Below are 20,126 nucleotides of genomic sequence, written 5' to 3' on the forward strand. Positions count from 1 at the left end.
CATTGATTCTTTTTGATTATTCTTTTCTCCTGAAATTAAAAGACAATATATCTACTCTTTTATTGTTTCTCTATGACTCTAATTAACGATGGTAAACTATTATTTCTACTCTTTTATACACTGTTTATGACTATACAATAGTTTTACTCGTTTATTGTCTATCATAGTTTGTCTATGGACATTCATTGATTTTTTTGATTATTCTTTTCTCCTGAAATTAAAAGACATTTTATCTACTCTTTTATTGTTTCTCTGTGACTCTAAAAAAGGATAATAATTTCCTATTTCCACTCTTACATAGTTTCTCTATGGCCTTACACTGAGTCTTTTTTGGGGGTTGGGTGTGTTCCATCCCCCAAGAAAATAGCCTAAAACAGGACCAGTAGGCATATTGCCTGAAGAGTAGAACCCTATCGGTTCAGCGGTTACCATGATCGTAAGCTTCAGACAGACAAACGTTCTACTTTTTATTATAGGTAGAAAGAACATTCTTTGTTTGTAATGAATCCACAGCTGTTTTTATGACAGATTTAAATATTAAAAATTAGTCAAATTGTATTTTTAATAATAAATTTACCTTTGAATGTCTTTTTCTAATAGTCTCAAGCTCTTTTTGGTGCTTCTTCAATGTCTAAAGAAATTTGGGGTAAAAAATGCTGATAATGGCAATCTTTAACATTAACATTTTTACACGGACTAGGAAATTTTTAACGATTCCCATTAAGATTAGGTTTTCAATATTTTTATTTCAAAGTTTTGACATTTCAATGTTAACTTAAATGTTTAAAAAGGAGAAATCTTTGAATCTATAAATGCTGCTTTTCAAAAATATTGAGAAAAAAATCCTCCAATAAAAATGTCCTTTAATGTTAATGATTATCGTTCTAGTGCAAAATTTAATAATTATTTAATGCGTCTTATGTACTTATTGTTCAGTCTGTCTGTGGTACTAACAAAACAAACCGTATTGGCTGTTTATTACACCAGTCTGTACATCAAGTTCACGCCAATTGTCTTATCCCTTTAGATCACTGATAAAAAGATTCAAAATAAAATAGCTAATATAATAGCTTAAATATGCCATTAGCACCAATTTTTATTTTTTATTTTGGAGGGTAAATTTAATACGTTTCGCACTATAGTTCCAAGCCCTCAATTTTTACAAATCAGGTTTCACACATCCAAAATTTAGGTTCTCCCCCGCACTTTGTCTTTAACCCTGCAAGATTGCCATAAAACAATAAAAAATGACGTCATACTAGCCAACCATTGGTCAATTAAATAATTTACTGGCCTGCCATTGGTAATTTAGTCTGTGTATTAGCCTAACATTGGTCATTTGTATTGTATGACGTCATTTTTTATTAAGCACAACTGCTTCCTAACCTTGACATAAGCTTTCTCCTGCATGAGAGTGTCATGTGTAAGCGCGGCAAACTCCACGTGTTCGTCCTCTCTCTTTGGTACTTTGGTCACTGCAAGCGTTGGTAATCTTTTTGGAACACCCTGAATAATTAAATAATATTTGGTAAACTTTTTGGAAACACACCGAATAAAAATAATTTTATTAACTTATTTTTGGAACACACAAAAAAAAACATTTTAGTAACCTTTTTTGGGAATACTAAAAATAATATTTGCACGAACCTTTGTAAATGGACAAGGCACTTTCAAAAGGTTGGACGGACACAATAACTGACAGACATATCGATAAACTATTTGTAGACCATTGTTTAATAGGTATTTGAGGCCCTAAAATTAACAATTAAGTATTAAACAATATAGAAAATTGATGAAAAGTTTAAAAATTTAAAATCAATTGGTCAGAACTTCTAGAAGACAGAAAATGAGTTCAAATTATTAATTATTGGCCTATCTCTCCATCCCTGCATTATTTGGAAACCTCACCTCAATAATATCTTTGCCAATATCAGATTCTTGAATGCCCATGGCTTTCAGCTGCTCTGCCCGTTTTTCCTAAATATTGCATTTATAATAAACAGAAAAGTTCAAGAAATTTCAAAAAATTCGCAAAAGTACCCTCTTAATAAGCATTTATCTCCCCCCCCCCACACCAAAAAAAAATTATTTGAAAATAAATTAAAAATATGGGGGGGGGTGACTATTTCGATTGTTTTTTATTCCTTTAGGTTAGATTTGGTTATATTGGTGCTTGGTAGCCCCGCAGGGTAAGGGCACTGCAGTATACTTATTAGGGTGGGTTTATTATTAGTGCTCAACCGGTTATCTTCTTCCAAATTCAATTTCAATCTATGGAAAAAAGTAGAGATTATGTTGTGATATACTTCACTTTAAATAGTTTGCATAATCCTCATAAGAATCACCATAAATCAAAATTTAAATCAAGGTAAAATTATTAATAACTACCATTATCAAATCATGTAAATTTTTCTAGTGTATAAGTCAAAATAATTAAAAAGATATTTATGTTCTAAGAGTGATAAAGTTTGAAAATTTACTTTATTGTTACAGAAATCCTCACCTTTGCAACATCTAACAATAACTATTAAAGATCACTAAAAGTTATGTCTCTAGGGGGCTTGGTTTCGCTCGGGTACTTGACCTCTTGCCACGCACCTTGAAACATACTCCGCTTATGATTGCGGTGTAAAGCGTCCATTCGCCCATCAGACAACCAACACTCTGAGATGCACGACCTTTGTCTGAGAAGTCCAAACTGTGCATGGTAACGAGTTGCGCCTGTTTTGGGCCAAGGCATTCCCCCCACTCTGACTATTTAGGTCGCGCATCTGACATAGCAGCAGTGGATACCATTTTTAATGTCTTTAGTCATGACGCGGTGTCTGACCGAGATTCGAACCTATCACCTTCCCGACGACGAGCGGATGCGCTACGTGTTAAGCCACGGTCACGGGATATTAAAGAGCACTAACCTGAGCGGAAAGGAAAGCGCGAGGATCCGAGAGAGCATCCATGAATTCGCCCAGCCCGTCAGGGATGTAGATTTTCAGCTCAATATTACAAAACAGCATGGGTAGAGACATGGGGAAGTTGCCCTCAGTCCTAAAATAAGTATGTTTGACAAAGACCAAATTGTGTCAAAAATGATCCATGTGACGTCATAAAAAATTAGGGATTATCCATATCTTTTTTAGGGGTTTTCTTTCCCACTTCTCCTCTCATTTCCCTCATTTTTATGACGTCACATGGATAATTTTTGACACAATTTGGTCTTTGTCATATGTTTTTAACACTTTTCATATGGCACAAATACTTTTTGAATTATTCTATCCTGCTATCTACAGGAGCCATCCAATATCCAGGCAAAAATTTTAGAATTTTTAGCAAACTAAATCACATTCTTTTTTTGCTCAAACACAAAGAAACGTTCATAATAATTTACTAAAGCCTTTTTTATCCAAAAATAAAAGCCGTTGAGAGGGGTTTCTTTCACCAGAAGTACCAGTTACCTGGATCACCCTTCTGGCCTTAAATTGCCATAATATTCACATTTTTTATTAACCTCAGAGGGTTTGACGCTGGTTGACTCCCTTTAATTCGAAAAAAAATCTTCCGATGGGACAGACTATGTCCTAGGGTCGGAAAAATGTAGATGTCATAGAGGGCTATCACCGCCCCATAAGAGTCAATGTTGATTAAGAATATGTACCTGAGAGCTATATGTCTGTATCCAGCCTGGAGATCATTAAAGGGAAGAATTCTTTGGCCCAACAGCTTTCCGTTGTCGTCATATACACCAAACCTTTACAAAATTGTGTTCTACTATAGATTTATTTGAATAATTTTGATGCATTCTCTCAATGAATGTAAAAAAACAGTGTTATGGTTCCACTAATGTTGTGAAAAAAGAACATTCACTGACCGTAAAATTAGTGGTCAAAAATATTTATCTATTTTATTATATTTTTCATCAATTTTTTCCCTTGGTCAAAAATTATTCCTATATTTATATAAATATTTTAAAAATATTACAAATGTTAATCAATTTCTTCAATTTAGTCATTTTAGATACAAAATTTTTATTTATTAAATTTTACCAAAATAATATTTCTTTACAAAATTTCTCTAATAAAGCTTTTAATTAATGTAAAACAATTATATAATTATTCTTTTGTGGATGTATAAATGAGACATTGATATATAATAGTATGTGTAAATAAGCAAGGATATATGCATTAGACATTGGGAAATTTATTCCCATTCAGAAGAACTAGCATAAAATGGCTGTAGAACCCAGGGATTTAAAGGGATAAGACAATGGCCGATAAATTTATGTACATCAACAATCATTACACCGTCTGTAGATTAAAATTAGTAGTTAAAACGTTTGAACACTCAACTTCCAAACAAAATTCACTGAAGTCTCCAACAAATAATAAATCGTTATTATAAAACTTTGGGGACTAGTGCAACATACATCCCGATGTACCCTCTCTCTCTGTTTAGAACCAGATTTATCTGGAAAATTTAATTTGCAACTTATTCAAGAATAGCATTTTCCCTAAAGTCTTCAAATTAGACTGAAAAATAAACATTGCGCTATTAGAGTAAAACACTAGAAGGAGAAAGGGTTAAATAACTGTATCTCCCCATCGCAACCGCCTTGTGCAACCTTTCTCTTGGGTCATTGAAAATCAACCAATGGTGTCGCTTATATTAACACCGCCAAACAGCAGAAAGTAATGTAGAAGCAGACGAAAGAGGTCTTTGAAAAAGAAAGGGAGAAAGTTGTCTGTATATACATCTATACTATAGTTCTGTTATTGCGCTTAACCCTTACCCCAAAATGGCCTAAACAATCCAAATATTGGTCCCTAGTTCCCTGGTTAATAAAATAGATTTGTGCATAATCAGAATTAATCATGCTGACCTAGAAACCGAAAAAAAAAAGGCTTAGATTAATGTTATTGATTAATATGAGTAACCCAAGGAGAGACCTGTACATTGTCACAATTAAAACAAGGATGACAACATTCATAAAAGCGGAGCTCTGAAACGTTAGGACAAACTAACATTAACACTTATATGGTGTCAAAACTTAAAAAGAAGAATATAAATGCATAAATCTAAACAAAATTGTGAGTAAATTTGTTGCAAAACTGAGTGAATACAATATACTGTTTAAGGAAGAGGATAATTATAATGGTAACGATTATTGAGATGCTACTCTTTTTAAATCGTACTTAACTGTTACAGAAATCACCATGCAAAGTTTAAAATCGATAGGAAAACTTAATTTTGCAAAGGAAAAAAAATTATTTAAAATGCTTTATATATTTGGAAGACCAGTTATGGGACATTTATGTTTCAAATATCAAAAATTATTATTTCTACAATTTATGCCTTAAAAACCGTTTTCCCAAAGTCCTTGTTTTTGAAGATTTATGGATTTGAAGGTTGCACAATAAATGTGCACATTTTAAGAATTTGAATTGCGCGTCCTGTGTGAATAGTAGAAAGATGTTATGCATGCCGTTAGAATCGCCATAAGCTATAGTTTTTGGATATATAAGAACCATTCCTGTGCTACTTATACTTCGTGGTAAAATGTTCCAACTGACTTAACACTTTTTAATATTTCTCACATTTTTCAAGATAGCTCTCAAACTATAAACAGCTTTTAATTGGTACTTATATTTCTAAAAACTAGATTATATGACGATTCTAACGATATGCCTAACATTTATCTACTATTAATAGAAGCCGCGCAATTTAAATTTCAAAAATATGGACATTTTTTGCACAACCTTCAAATCCATAAATCTTAAAAAATAAGGTTTTTGGAAAACCGTTTTTTAAGGCATAATTTGTTGAAATAATCATTTTTAAATATTTGAAATATAAATGACCCATAACAGGTTTTCCTATTATATAAAGCAATTTATATAATTGTTTTTTTTTCTGTGCATAGTTAAGTTTTTTAATGACCCTGTATATTTACATATCCATTTGCAGCATAGGATATTACTATAAGGAAATGAATATTTTTATAGCAAAAATATTAGAAATAGCTTTTTTTAACTAGATACAATGATGGACATTCTAATTTTAAAAGATAGATAGAGAGATAAAAATTGAGAGCTGTAATAATGATCCAAATTATAGAAAAAAGCTAACCACAGAACTTATACAGTTCTTCATTTTAGGGGTGCTTGAAATAAATCCCTAAGTTTTTTAACGGTTTTTTTTTGGAAAAAAAAGTCATATTGTGGTTTAAGGCTTTTTTACTGTCCCTAGATGCTAACTGCGCAGCACCCATTAGCCTTCAATAAAATACAACAATAATCAAATGCAATATTTAAAAACTGTTGTTCTATCCTTATTCCTAGTAAGTAAGACCTATATTGAATACTTTATTGCAGATAAAAACTTTCATTAAGCACATCTGAGAGGACAATCAAAGTTCTTACAAAAAGTAAGATAATAGTTATTTCTCGCATCGTATTATAAACAGCTTTCCGCGGATATAAAATGAACAATTATAAGATTAAAACAAGTTTTTTTAGCCCCGAGATGCTGGTTTTAATCTTATGATTGTACATTTTTATATTCGTAGAAAGCTGGATATAATACGATGCTAAACATAGTTTTTTCGTATGGATGAGAACCGGTTCCTATCCACCGGATTCGAATGAATACGAGAAAAAAGATGACGTGCTACAAAATACCTCAGAAACTGCTGAATTACTTATGACAACATCAATGTCTAGAGAAAAGCATTCTTGTATACAATGTACAAAGATTTTTTGTCTGTAGCGAAGGATCTCGCTAGCCACTATACCGATATGGTTCTCATTTACAATGTAGCTTCTTATAGGTCCTTGGAAGGTTTATAACTATTTTGTGGGTGATTACCACCACAATCCCAAAAGAAATCGCTCATATAAAAATACCCCCCCCCCCTAGATTCATTTTTACTTTTTAAAATGGGGGTTTCGACTGCCCCCTCACCTCAAGAGGCCTCTAGGGGCGTAGCTGCTAGTATAAAATAACTAAGTAACGACTAGATAATATAAAAGTAAGCAAAAGAACCGTTAAGCAGCTTATGGAACTAAAAGAAAACACTTGTTTTTGACGAGAAATTTTACAAAAAAAAAAGTCATATATCTATCTCATATAGAAGCCGAGTATTTTGCATCTATTTTTAAGGCCGACGGACGGACAGACAAAGTGAGTTATAGAATGACTAATTAATTATTAGCCCCTAGTTTTCGTTCTACTTACATTATAAATACTTTGTTGGGTAGGAGTCCTAGATCTTAAGGGACAAGAGAATGACCGATAAATTGATGTACATACCCAGTGTTAGTAATTATACACAAAACTAGCCTTGTGTAGATAAAAATTAGTGGTTGAAACGTTTGAACACTCAACTTAATGAATCAACCAATCAAAATTAATGAAAGCATGAAAATGTTATTATAATACTTTGGGGACTAGTGTAATAAACAGCCCATTGTCCCCTCTCTCTCTGATAGGAGTCACTAATTATATTAATCTCTGGTATCTGGCAATACGAGGACACAATCACAAGGACAAGTATTGTAAAAACGGTTTGTTCCTTTATCAAGCAAGATAAAAAAACTCTATTTGATTTCTACTCAGAGAAAAAGAAGAATTTATGTTAAGGTGTTGTCAGATAATTTCTCTTTAGACTTTAATTTGTTAGTTAAATAGCTCGTTGGTTCAGTGGTATATTATCCCTGAGTAGCAAGAAAAAAAAGTCCTTAGGTGTAAATAAAAACTTCCCTGCCACAAAAGTTTTAAGACTGTAATTTTCTAATATTCTTTTTCTTTATTAAGGTGTTAAATAAGGCGGCTCGGAAACGGGAGAGGTGCAGTACAGACCAAACAAACAGATCAAAGCAAATTTCAAGTTTTTACCAAGTTTAAAGTGGACAAGAAGATACAAGAATGTACCACTATGTACTAGTAGAGTAAAGAAATAAATGAATAAATCAACAAAGGTAAAATTTGATTAAGTTTTCTTTTCTTTTATTTTACTTCTTACAGTTATACAAAACAAATATCTGATTAGAAAGTAAAATATATATACCACAAAAGGTAAAATATTCAAGCACACAAGTATATACTAATTAGAAATATTATTACAATGGATAAGATACCTGGTAAATATAACCAGAACATATACTGTATGAAATGAATACTACTTAGAGACTATGCCCTTAGATTTAGAATATTATATTTATACCAAGTCTTTTGGTATTTTAAGCTTTAAGAAAAATTTAAATTGAAATTGTTTCTAAGTTTTTATATATGCTTAAGACTCTAAGGTAAAGTATAAACTAGGAAATAAATACAAGTGTTTAACACTTGGAATCTTTAAGGAGAATGTAAGTTAAAATATTTCTAAGTTCTCTTTTATACTTAGGGCTTTAAAGTAAAGTATAAACTAAAAATAAATACAAGTGTTCTAGCACTTGGAATCTTTAAGGAGAATGTAAGTTAAAATATTTCTAAGTTTTCTTTTATACCTAGGGCTTTAGAGTAAAGTCTAAACTAAAAATAAATACAAGAGTTCTAGCACTTGGAATCTTTAAGGAAAATGTATATTAAAATATTTCTAAGTTTTCTTTTATACCTAGGGCTTTAGAGTAAAGTCTAAACTAAAAATAAATACAAGTGTTCTAGCACTTGGAATCTTTAAGGAAAATGTATATTAAAATATTTCTAAGTTTTCTTTTATACCTAGGGCTTTAGAGTAAAGACTAAACTAAAAATAAATACAAGTGTTTTACACTTGGAATCTTTAAGGAGAATGTGTGTCAAAATATTTCTAAGTTCTTTTTTATACTTAGGCCTTTAAGGTAAAATATAAACTAAAAATAAATACAAGTGTTTTGACACTTAGAATCTTTAAAGAAAAATGTATATTAAAATATTTCTAAGTTTCAGGAAAAATAGAAGAGAGATATGATACTTAGAAAATTCAAAGAAAACTCAAGTAAGAAAATGGCAAAGTATGAAATCTACTTAAGAACTCCTTTATACTCTACTAATAGAAAACCTTATTGAACCTAAATTATAATGCTAACCTTGATTAGAGCTAGAAGCTGAGTAGTGAACAATCTTCCCAAGACTGATACAAAAGTCTTGAGATTTGCCCTTTTTATACTAAATTTTGGCTATGACATCAGAGCTTTTAGCTTGTAAAATCCAGGTTAAATTTAGGTCATGATAGTAAAAAAAACTATAAAATGAAAAGCTTTTAAAGCACTAGATATCTTATGTAATACAATTGTAGAATATATGTTTGATTTTCTTTTCTTGTTTTTCAGTGTTCTTATTTGTTTTCTATTTTCTCGCGTAGTAGTTGGATGTCTGTGTTTATCCTAAAAAAATAGGTTTCAGTTTTTGTAAAAACATTTTTATCTTATGATTTTTCTTTACCTAATTCTGTCTGTATATTTATCCAGGAAAATATTCCCCTGGGTGTGTGTGTGATGTGGAGCGTTTAGCAATAAAATTTTCTTTGTGTTAGGTGCATAGCTTCTCTACAATTTTTCTTGTCCTGCCCTTATTTAGGACCGGTTTTTGTCCTAACATGCACTCTATTAATAGGAAAAAAAATAATTAAAAAAAAATTTTCTTAAGTCATACCTTGATGATAATTGTTTAAGCTAAACTGTCAAGAACTATTGATTGTCCACTCATCCTGATAGCTTGAACTGTTGCATTGATGATATCAGTGATGTTCATGATCACGTCACCATTTCTAGTGGTAAGGACAACAAGACCAAAACGTAGGGAACTAAGCAGTTGTTGTATTGTTGTGGTGGCTGACTTTAGGTATATCTGTACGTCCTCCAGGTTATATACCTGTTCGCTAGCAATGCATCTGCTCAAATGATTAATTTCCCAGAAACGCCCAATATATACCATAGCATTGGCTTGACTCAATATGTAACTCAATGGTGTTCTTTCCAATTTGTTTGGTAGGATATAAACAATGGAGAAGTGACTTAAAATATTTATCAAGCTTTCAAGTGAGTCCATAGCGGTTACATTAGTAAGCTTCCTTCTTGGACATACATTGATCTTGGCGGTTGTATCAACGTTTCTGGGTCCAATACTCATATTGTGTACTGCTGGAGGTGGTTTTGTAGCAAGAATTTTGGCTTTTCCAATCTCCACTTTGATGACTGAACACATTTCATGTATAGTTTTAACATCCTCTTCCTCTGTTTCTGTACATAGACATGGGTAATCATCATCTTTAGTAACTTCAATGGTTTCTAATGGTTTTCCCTCTCCATCAATGATACATCGATCCAGGGTAAAATTCCGAATAATATTGACTCCAATATAGCGTTTGTTGCATTTGATGATGTGTATGACACGATTGCTGGTCATTCCAATATGGAGGTCGCATATAAGAGGGGGCATATCATATGCAGTCTCTGTGAAGGTATTTGGTTCTATCGAGAACTTATTTAACATGTTTTCGAAAAGCCTGTTCAGGTATAGAGTTCTGTCAGCTACCAGGAATCGATATCCTTCAGAAATGTTATTTAAGAATTCTGGTCTGTTTACTGACTGTTGAAGGTTGGTACCGTTTTCAGGTACATGTCCATGTCTTACATCTACAGCTAAATTGTTGGTCTCGGGGTTTCCAATTTCTTGTGCATTATTTTCTTCAATTATCATGTTTTCATTTGTTGTAGAACTGGCATCTAAAAGAAAAAAAATTCACGCAACCTTTATTATATTTTCCTTATAGTTTAGAAAATGTTAATTTTTTTACATGAATGATTCATATGGATTCTGCTTGTCTTTTATATCTTTTTTTTTTCTAGAGTGTGATATGTCCATATTTATTTTATCTTATTATAATAAATTTAATTTTAGTTGCATATATTTTTTTATGTTTGTTAAAAAAAACTATTTCAGTGCTAAAATAGCCAGGGAGAAAGGAACTTGAAAATATAAACTGCACCTGTTTGTATAGCTTTGTTTTGTTGTGCTTTAAAAAGAGCCTGTAACATCACTGTATTCTTTCCAGCTTTTCCCCTGTTTCTCGACAGCCTCCGTCCTCCAGGATGTGTCATGGAGGTTACATTGATGATCTTGGAATTAGCAACAAATAATATTTGTTGGCTTCCTTGCATCTCCAGTAAATGATTTTTCAGGGCAGACATCCATTTGTTTTCCTCAACTTTTAGTTTGTCTCTCAATTCATCAACATCATCTTGATCGATGAAGTCGTCTGGATTGAAGAAGTAGGTACCTTCTTCTGAATACTCCACGACGAGTATGGAATTAGCTTCCAGCCCGATTGCAAGAAGAGTTGTTACCTAAAAAGGAAAACATATTTATTTATCCTTTTATCTCTATATAAAGTGTTAATTGATATAGTGATCTTCTAAGTCGTTTTACATCCCAATTAATTACAATTTGTCTTTTTTGAGGATCCAGTAATATGATATACATACACTTTCCTTCTGTAGATGAGGGATCAATAAAATATTTTTTTTTTATTAAAAAAAAAATTAAGACTTACATCATTTCTGTTCTTTGTAAATAGAATGTGTTTCCTCATTTCTTCATTGGGGTATGTGTCACTAAAAAAAATAATATTAATTTATTATCCCTGTATCCATGTGATATGTATTTTGATTTTTAATATAGAGAGCAATATTGGAAAGCTGTAAAAGGTGTTTCTGTCATTCAATTAGAAAAAGAATTTTGTTTTGTCTTTCCTTTATTTTATTTTCTTTTTGTTCTTGCTTGATTTTTCTATTTTATGCATAAAAAAAGTATTAGTCATAAAAATGAAAAATTATTTTAACTTACATAGCAGTTGCTAGAAGCCTTGAGATCACAGCTGGGTCTGCACACTTATCCAGATCTTCTCGTAGCTCTAAAAAAAAAAAAACAGTTCATTATTGGCTTTTAGAGAAAATGGATATGCTTTCAAACTTTGTGATTAGTCGTTCTCAATGGGGTGATTCAGAGGTGATAGAGGAAATTCCTGAGATTTTAAGTGACACGTCAAGTACATCAACTCTGTCTACTACGTCTGTGGTTACTCATGCCCCCAGTACCCCTGAAACAACTACAATGGTTGATATCTCTTTGAAAAATTTGGATGTTCTAGAGGAGAAAAGTTTTTGGGAAAGGTTAGTTGAAGATTTTAAAAATAAATAGAAAAATTATATAGATTTACTTTTTTTTATATTTATTATTCAGTCTGATGTCCTGCTTCAACGATTTGTACTGCGTGCGTGATGTGATTGTGATTGTCCTTGGAATCACCGTCCTTATTCTTTTGGCTCTTATTGTAAGCTTAGCAGGTAAAATAATAGTTCCCCTTTTGATAAGGTTTTACAGGTTGCCATGTTTGAATAGTTTTATATTTCACGAAAGTTTTTTCTAAGTCTTAAATTTTCATTATCACTTTTAAGTCTTTTTCATTCAAAGTTAGAAAAAAAACATATAACATTTATCATATATATACATTAATAATTAATTACATAATATGTTTTGGCAACCCTTTTGCCTTCCAAGTTCAAGTTTATGACAGGGTTATAAAAGATTTATTTTGGTTAATTTCATTTTTACTAAAAAAAAAACTTTGTTGCCAAAAAGAATAACTTTATCTATATTTCAAAGAAAAAGAAATATTGTTTCTGCTTTTTTTATTAATTTATAAAAAGAAAATTAAAGTTGGTAACCCTTTATCTGATTCTTACATCATGCTTGAAAAATACAACAATCGCCCGCAATTTTTAGTGATGGCTAGAAGTACTCGTGTTTAAATTGTTTATTTTTTTTTTTATATATTATAAAGAAAAATGTCCCCATATCTTTTATTTTTTTTTTAGTGATTGCTTGCTGCCGTTATAAACGTTCGAGTTCTACCCATGACCGCTTGATTACGTCTACGAATGCCAGCTCTGTTACTGATTCTAACGAAAGAAACGATGTAAACGGTCAAAGCGCAGCTACTGTTTCCCAGGGTTCATCTGGCTACTCAAATCCCTTGTCCACCGTTGCGGCAGAACTGTTAGGACAAAAAACTACTTCTAATTCGCTGCAAAATAGTAACTTTGTAGAAGTACCCCTTACTTAGAATATTCTGTTAATTTTACCTTATAAAATTATGTAGTCTATTTACTAGTAGAATTATATTTTTATCTTATTCTGAAAGGCCTTCATTTGTTCTATTTATCTTTAGTTTTTAAGGAAGTTATTATAAAACTTTATTGTAGAACCATATTATTAAGAAATGTGTTATATGTATATTTTAATAAAAAATTCTGAGGTTTTCTTTATTTTTCAGATTCGCAAAGTTAAAAATCATGAGCTCGTCCTCATTCAAGAATCTTATCGGCCAGCCGGAAAATGAGAACATCGACATTGCGTTGGAGAGTTCCAAAGTTAATGTAGCGACTTTGTCGCTCACATGTCTTTGTTTGTTCTTGAGGTAAAAATAAATATTTTGGCTACTTAAGTTAGATATATTTGTCCTCGAGTGTCCTAAGATAAAAACTCTACTTTTTTTAGCTCAGATATTAATCACGTGATTAACTTTGTTAATGTAAAAAACTTATACACATTTTAGTTTAACTATAGTTAAAGTTCTAAAATACTTAAGATAATTAGAAGTTGTTAAAAGAATTTTATCTAGTTAGGTATTTCTCTTTTAACAAAAATTTAAGCGTCCTATCGTAGGTAAAATTAAAATAAAAGTGTAAATAAAAAATGTGCTCAAAATGAAATAGAATATTTGAAGGAGAGAAAAGGGGTTATTCAGAAAGTTTTAATATGGGCTTAGTACTTAAAAATAAAAATTATAATATATTTTTTTCTTTTTAGTTTGCTCGTTACTGTATGGTTCTTCAGAGGCTGGTTGAGATTCTTTTACATAACTGTCTGCGAGTATTGTGGTTGGCTTTGTTTTTACTGCGGTAAGAAAATTCTTTTCTTTTTAATAAATAAAATGTTTTTTTTATGATTGGTGTACAAAGGATATCAAATTTAGTTTCTCATTAATTAAAGACAATTAAAAATTAGAAATCGAATCAGAAATAAGAGTGTTAAAACTGCGAATATTATCGTAATGTATATAAGAGCTAAATTATCTCTATTTTCCATCCTGTTTACTTAAGAAATTGATTTTAACCCGTTAAACTTTGTTATTAAATTTTCGATTACCTTAAGAAGTATTTCCCTTTGTACTTGCTTAGCTAGGCGGCTATTTATTTTAATATATTTAAAAAATGTTATTGGTTTGACTAATTGATCAATTTGCTTATTTTTAATACAATGTTTAAGCTTTTCCTTATTTCTAATTTCATTTATCCTTTGTACTATTATATTTCTAATTTGCTGAACAAACAAAAAAATAGAGATTTCTTCCCTGAGGCGCAAGTCCCTATTAGTATTTCTAATTATATTTTCATCCCTGTCCCTTGAATTGGGGATATTATTAAGAACTATATGTTCTCTAGAAGTCTTAAAGTTACACATTTAAGAATTTAAGGAAGATAAAGTCTTATTTATTTATATCTGAGTTTTCGTTAAAATTATGCTTTTTGTTTAGCCGGTAGAGATCCCCGCTCTGAAGATTTTTACTATGATGCTGATAACTACTACTTTAAGGTAAAAATCCTATGTTTACACTAATTGATTATATATGGTTTGAGATTTAGCTATACATACATATCCTACTGATACATAAAGTAAAGTTATGTTTATTTTCTTAATTTTGATTAATCTTGGAGAGAAAAAAAAAATGGGGAAAACTATGTTTCTTAAAAGTAAAGATTCTGACTTTTAAGTAAAATTCTTTTTAATGATATTTCCGCTATTTTTCTTTATCTATGCTTAATTATACTTTTTTTAGACGCCCACAGACATTGAGAGGCCCGCGGATATTGAGAGGCCCGCGGATGTACCTCCGACGGCGGCGAGCTTCCCCGCAAGTAGTGTCCCCCCTTTGGCGGCTAGTGCTCCATCAGAGGCCTCAGAAGTGGTATTCAACCATCCAAGCCACTTCTCTTCACCTGTACGCGCTCCCTCTGTTGGCGGTGATAATCCTAGTTTGCCCGCGGTTTCTGGCTCGGAAACTGCGGGTGGACAGGATTCCACCGTTAATATGGACGCTACAGTGAAGATCAATATGTAAAAATTTTTATTTGGTTAATCATGGGGACAGATTCCTTCCAAAATTCTTTTATAATTAAAACTTTTAATAACTAATATTTGTCTCACTATTAGATTTTATATTTTATTTCAATGAATTTGGAAAGACTGTTTCCATGATTATCCATAAAATACTTTAAGTTTGCAGGCTGGGTTATTTTTAATTTTCAATTGTTATAAATTATTTACCTGAGTTGGTGATAAACTTGTATAACGTGCTAATATCCATTTTTCGTTGGGTTGCTATTAGTTTAAGGTTATGCTTACGACTAAACTTTATTCGAAAGGTCTAAATTAAAATATTCTTGTTTTTATTATTCACCTATCTGGGGGGTTGCTTTTACACCTTAATTAGTTTGCTTAAGTGTAGGTTTCTTTGTTAAGCTGTTTAAATTTTTATGCAATAAAATACCCACTATAGAGGGCAAAAAAAAAACGACAAAAAAAATTATCTATTGGGATAGGGCTTTTAAAAGAGATAAAAAGAAAGAATATAATGTAAGTGCAAAGATAATTATAAAAACTCCCCGGGGATACTGTAGGCGAAAATTGATAGATAAAAAGAATCCTGCCTGCATCCTGTAAAAAAAAATAATGTTAATAGAAATCTTTAAATTTTCTTATTCAAGGTTATAGAGGAGAATAGTGCTATTCCTTTTTAATTCGACCATTATATTATCAAGGAAATCTGTTGTACTTAATATTAAGGTGTATAAACATAAAGAATTTGGAGATTTCTATTATAAAATCATAAAAATTAGTATCGAGAGAAAAAATGAATATAGAAGACTGAAATATCAATAAGAAAGACTGAAAAAAAAAACTTAATATAAATTGCCTCTAATTTTAGTATCTTTATTATCAGCTATGGGAAGTAAATAAATATTAAACTTGCTTAGTAATAAATGGAAGAATTAAGGCTTTTTATATTGATGTTTTAAATTGAAGTATTGCTGTGAATAATTAAGCCCTACAGGGGCGTAAAAATAGAAACTCTGGCTGTTTTTATTAATATTAGTCCAAAAGATTATTGGTCACACTAACTGTGGGGCATAATAAATATCTGGCTGTGAGAAAATAAAAGTAATGTTTAGGTTTAAGCTTTATAGAGGGGAATAATATTAGTTAAGTCAAGAAAATATATAAAGTAGCCGATATTTTCTTTTTCGTTGTTTATTTGGGGCGGAAAAATAATTAATCTTCCAATTGATTAGGTATTATAGAGAGGGTATATGTTAGTTACGGTAATTTATGTTTATAAAGGGTAGAGAAAAATGCTTTTTCAAAGAATTGGGAAATATGAAGGGCGCAGCCGTTTATAGATAAGAAGTAAGTAATAAGGTATTTTCCACAAAATTTTTTTTTATATTATCAATGTTATAGAAATAGATTAACGAGAAAAATTTGGGGTTATAGTTTAAAATATTATGTTTACTAGAGTTTAAGTTAAATTCCAATGGTAGAATTATAAAGGTAGAAATTCTATGTTTGTGTACCAAAAAGTATTTTGTATTATCATAATCACAAAAATCGACCCTTAATTATATCTATATTCAAAAAGGTAGCAGACTTTTGTGCTATTAAAAGTATTTATATTTTGTATTTATTAAAAGTGTTTTCGCCAATTTAGATCTCTGTCAAAATTCAAACGTCAGAAAATTTTTGTATTATAATATATTTATAGCTGTTATTTTCAAAATTTGTTCCAGTTTAGGTCCATTCTTCAAATTATAAAAGTTTTAGATAAAAATAGAAATTAAAGTATTAGAAAAAGTATTAAATAAAGTATGACTTGTTAATATTAATATATGTAAGATTTTCATGTAAATCAAAGTTGTTAAGTTTTGTTGAAGTATTTTAGACCAATATATCGAAATTAAACATGTAAATTATTTGTGATATAATCAAGTATAAAAACTATATGAAATAAAATTCGGAAAAAAAAACTTTTTAGTTATCTTATGATATCTGTGTATTTGAGGTAATAAAATCTACTGAAAAAAAGCGACGTTACTCTATAATTGTTATGTCTGTGACAGAAAAGGAAATACTTATCGAGACAAAATTTGAGATATGAATCAAATAGTTTTTATAATGATGTTTGCTTATTTCTTATTATGGGAGCAAAAATGTAATAAAAAAAACATGTTTGGTGAGAAACTGAAAAAAAATTTTTTTTGTTTAAAAAAAAATGTTAATTTTTGGACATAAGGAAAGCGAAGAAAAAAACTGATTTGTGCTATAAAAATATCTAATCCCGTTGTTGAGAGTATGAATGTTCTTGTTACCGGAAATTTAAAACAAAAATATTAAAAGAACTTTGTAGCTTCGAGAGAGGGGAATATATCCCTCGTAGGTAAAACTGAACTTATTCATATGTATATATTAGACAGTATGGTTTCATATTATAAAATGGAAAAAGTATAAAGTAGTAGGATGTGCTGTCGAATATTGAATGTTATAATCAAAAGGCATTTCGAAATTGCTAATAGATATGAAGTTATTTAGAGAGAAAAAATTATGGGGAATATAATTTTAAGTTACACATATATGTTGAGTATGAAATATAGTCAAGGCAATATGTGCAGGTTGTTATTGTCTGCGAAATCTTTGACGCAAAATACGTAATACAAAGACGTTAGGATCGGTCGTAGATCTTTGATAAAGGTCAATAAGCGATTTTATGATAACAAAAAACATTATAATGCATAGTAATATTACCATATTGGTAAAAACTTCATCGAAATCGTTAATAATATAATCAAAAACGTTATGTTGGGGTTGAGTAGGAAATAAAGTAGTATTAATAAAAGATCTGAATAAAGATAACATTTCGGGGGGAATGGAATGAGAGGTAACGGTAAATGGGGAGTTTTTTGATATTATAACGGGTCCTACTGTTGGGTCTGTAAAAGATAAATTACCGTTATATTCTATATAGGCGGGAAAAGTCGTGTCCTTAGCATCATACTCCAGATCCCTTTTTAGGCTGCTCAGGATTGTGGGGGTGATAGTGTGTATCAAAATTCCATTTCCTAGTATATCGAAATGTTTTTTGTTCTGTATAAATACACAGTATGAAATTACCGCAGAAATATTTTTAGTATTAAGGGCATTGAGACAGTTAGTTCTGTTCTGAAGATTTTGCAGGGTTGACCCAGAATGGGGCGGTGTTTTATCATAAATGTGACTCATGTCATCATAAAAATAATCAGATTGCAAAGAGAAACCGTAATAAGCGACAGGTATTTGCTTAGAAATTTGTCTCACAGTCTTGACCAATTCATATTCTACAATGAATACAGCATCATTATCTGTTTTACCAGCAGCTAGAAAAACAAATGTATCAAAATTTATATGAGAGGTTCCATCAATAAAAAAATGTTCTTTAAGATTTTCGTGTAAAGTACCCTCCGTGGAAAGTTTCAAAATTGATGTATGAACTGAAATTATTGAAAGATACTCATTCAATAAAGTTATGATGTTTTCAGCAGCGTTGGCAAAATTCGACAATCGAGCTGTTTGCGATTTAAGGGTAACCCAGCTTCCTGCAGCTTTTAATTCAGTTTCAATATTTGTTGCTGCGGTAGCTAAATCTTCTAGAAGTTGAGTAGCAGTATCTTCGTTAATATGAACAACGAATGTTTTGTCGGCTGGGATCCCAGGGGGCGATCCTAATGAATTACGAATTCTTTTAAATTTGGCATATTCTGATTTAATTTTGTTGGCTAGGACGTCATATGCATTTATAAGGACGCTTATTTGGTCAGTTTGGGCAATAATGATTCCCCCATCCCTGGAAAGGGTGGGGGAGAATTAAGAATACAGTTAACCATAATAAACATGACAGATTCAATCATTAATTCTAAGCGTAGGGAGGGGGTCACTAGACCCCTTCCCCAGGACTCGGGGGAGGGCCATTGACCCTCCACCGAACCCCAGATCAGGGGTGCCATAGACATGGCTCACGGTTGCCGAATACCACAACTACTGGCCTACATTTTCACAAACATTTCAGGGTTGCATCAGTTTTACAATGTAATATATGTTTTTAGGGGAAACGTGGATAATATCCATGAATATCTTTTGATAAATATTAGTATTTTTGCATCCCAATAAAAAAGAAAAATGCCTAAATAAAGTGTTGAATGTTGTCTTGATATCAAAATACATTGATCTGAAAGCAAGTCTACCATTTACATCAGCAAAATATAGTCAATAGAGATAAACATTAGAAGTAATGATTTCAAAATTAGTGATTTTTATAGTTGTCAATAAAGCCTGCAAAGTAAGGTGAGGAGGTTCATGGACGGCATAGAATTAAAGGGAGTTGTATGTAAATTATTCAATGTAAATAAAATTGTACATTTTAGTAAAAATGTCGGAGGAAGACATAAGTTTTTAAAATCATTTTAAGAAAACATTCTCTGATAAAAATTTTGAGGTTTGTAGCAGAAGTAGGGGAAAATATAATGATTAAAAAAAATTCCTGCAAGGAGAAAGATTAAAGAGGTTAAATAAAACTGAATGGGTTGTACAAATTATTTTAGGAAAGTAGAAAGCTATGTAATTAAGTAAGTGCAAATCTTAGAATATATTTTCTAACGGCACCAAAATATTATTACATTTAATTTTAGCAGAGTTTTTTCGTTGCAAAAAATTGACACTGCAAAAAAACTATTAACAGAAGTATAGTTTCAAGCATAAGGGTCGACATTTTTACAGTGTTATGTTAATGCATCAAAATGTTTTAATAATCTTTTGGCCTTTTACTGAGACGCAAGAGTACTAGTCGCTTTTGGCATATTAGCAAATGCTTATATGTATCCCAACTCACAAATTTTTCGTGTTCTTAAGGTTTGCTCTAATTTTCATCCAGTAAGATTATACAAAATAGATCTTGAGTATTAATATTTTGATATCTTATGGGTGAAAAGTTACTAAGTTATTAAAGT

The 20,126-nt window shown here is 31.0% G+C and overlaps 3 protein-coding genes across 3 annotated transcripts in view; 1 reads left to right on the forward strand and 2 right to left on the reverse strand.

Annotated features, from left to right (window-relative positions):
- LOC145332900 (1-phosphatidylinositol 4,5-bisphosphate phosphodiesterase-like) overlaps positions 1–20,126 on the reverse strand; it is a 101,467-nt gene that overhangs the window by 17,158 nt on the left and 64,183 nt on the right. The window contains exons 30-34 of the mRNA XM_080178004.1: positions 3,653–3,745; positions 2,916–3,045; positions 1,909–1,977; positions 1,387–1,506; positions 578–631 (exon numbers count right to left, since the gene is read on the reverse strand). Of these exons, the coding sequence (XP_080034130.1) occupies positions 578–631; positions 1,387–1,506; positions 1,909–1,977; positions 2,916–3,045; positions 3,653–3,745 (466 nt within the window). The remainder of the gene's footprint in view (positions 1–577; positions 632–1,386; positions 1,507–1,908; positions 1,978–2,915; positions 3,046–3,652; positions 3,746–20,126) is intronic.
- On the reverse strand, positions 8,125–11,563 carry LOC145332381 (uncharacterized). Its single transcript, XM_080177380.1, has 4 exons — positions 11,525–11,563; positions 10,961–11,318; positions 9,625–10,697; positions 8,125–9,356 (listed from the first exon to the last, which is right to left on the reverse strand). Exons 1-3 carry the CDS (start codon positions 11,561–11,563, stop codon positions 9,640–9,642), a joined length of 1,455 nt encoding a protein of 484 aa, XP_080033506.1. The 3' UTR covers positions 8,125–9,356; positions 9,625–9,639.
- On the forward strand, positions 11,842–13,096 carry LOC145332382 (uncharacterized). Its single transcript, XM_080177381.1, has 3 exons — positions 11,842–12,143; positions 12,214–12,317; positions 12,849–13,096. The coding sequence occupies exons 1-3, from the start codon at positions 11,926–11,928 to the stop codon at positions 13,094–13,096; spliced, it is 570 nt and encodes a 189-aa protein (XP_080033507.1). The 5' UTR covers positions 11,842–11,925.

The sequence above is a fragment of the Acartia tonsa genome, chromosome 11, assembly GCF_053477335.1.
Source record: "Acartia tonsa isolate MP-2025a chromosome 11, ASM5347733v1, whole genome shotgun sequence".
NCBI lineage: Eukaryota > Metazoa > Arthropoda > Copepoda > Calanoida > Acartiidae > Acartia > Acartia tonsa.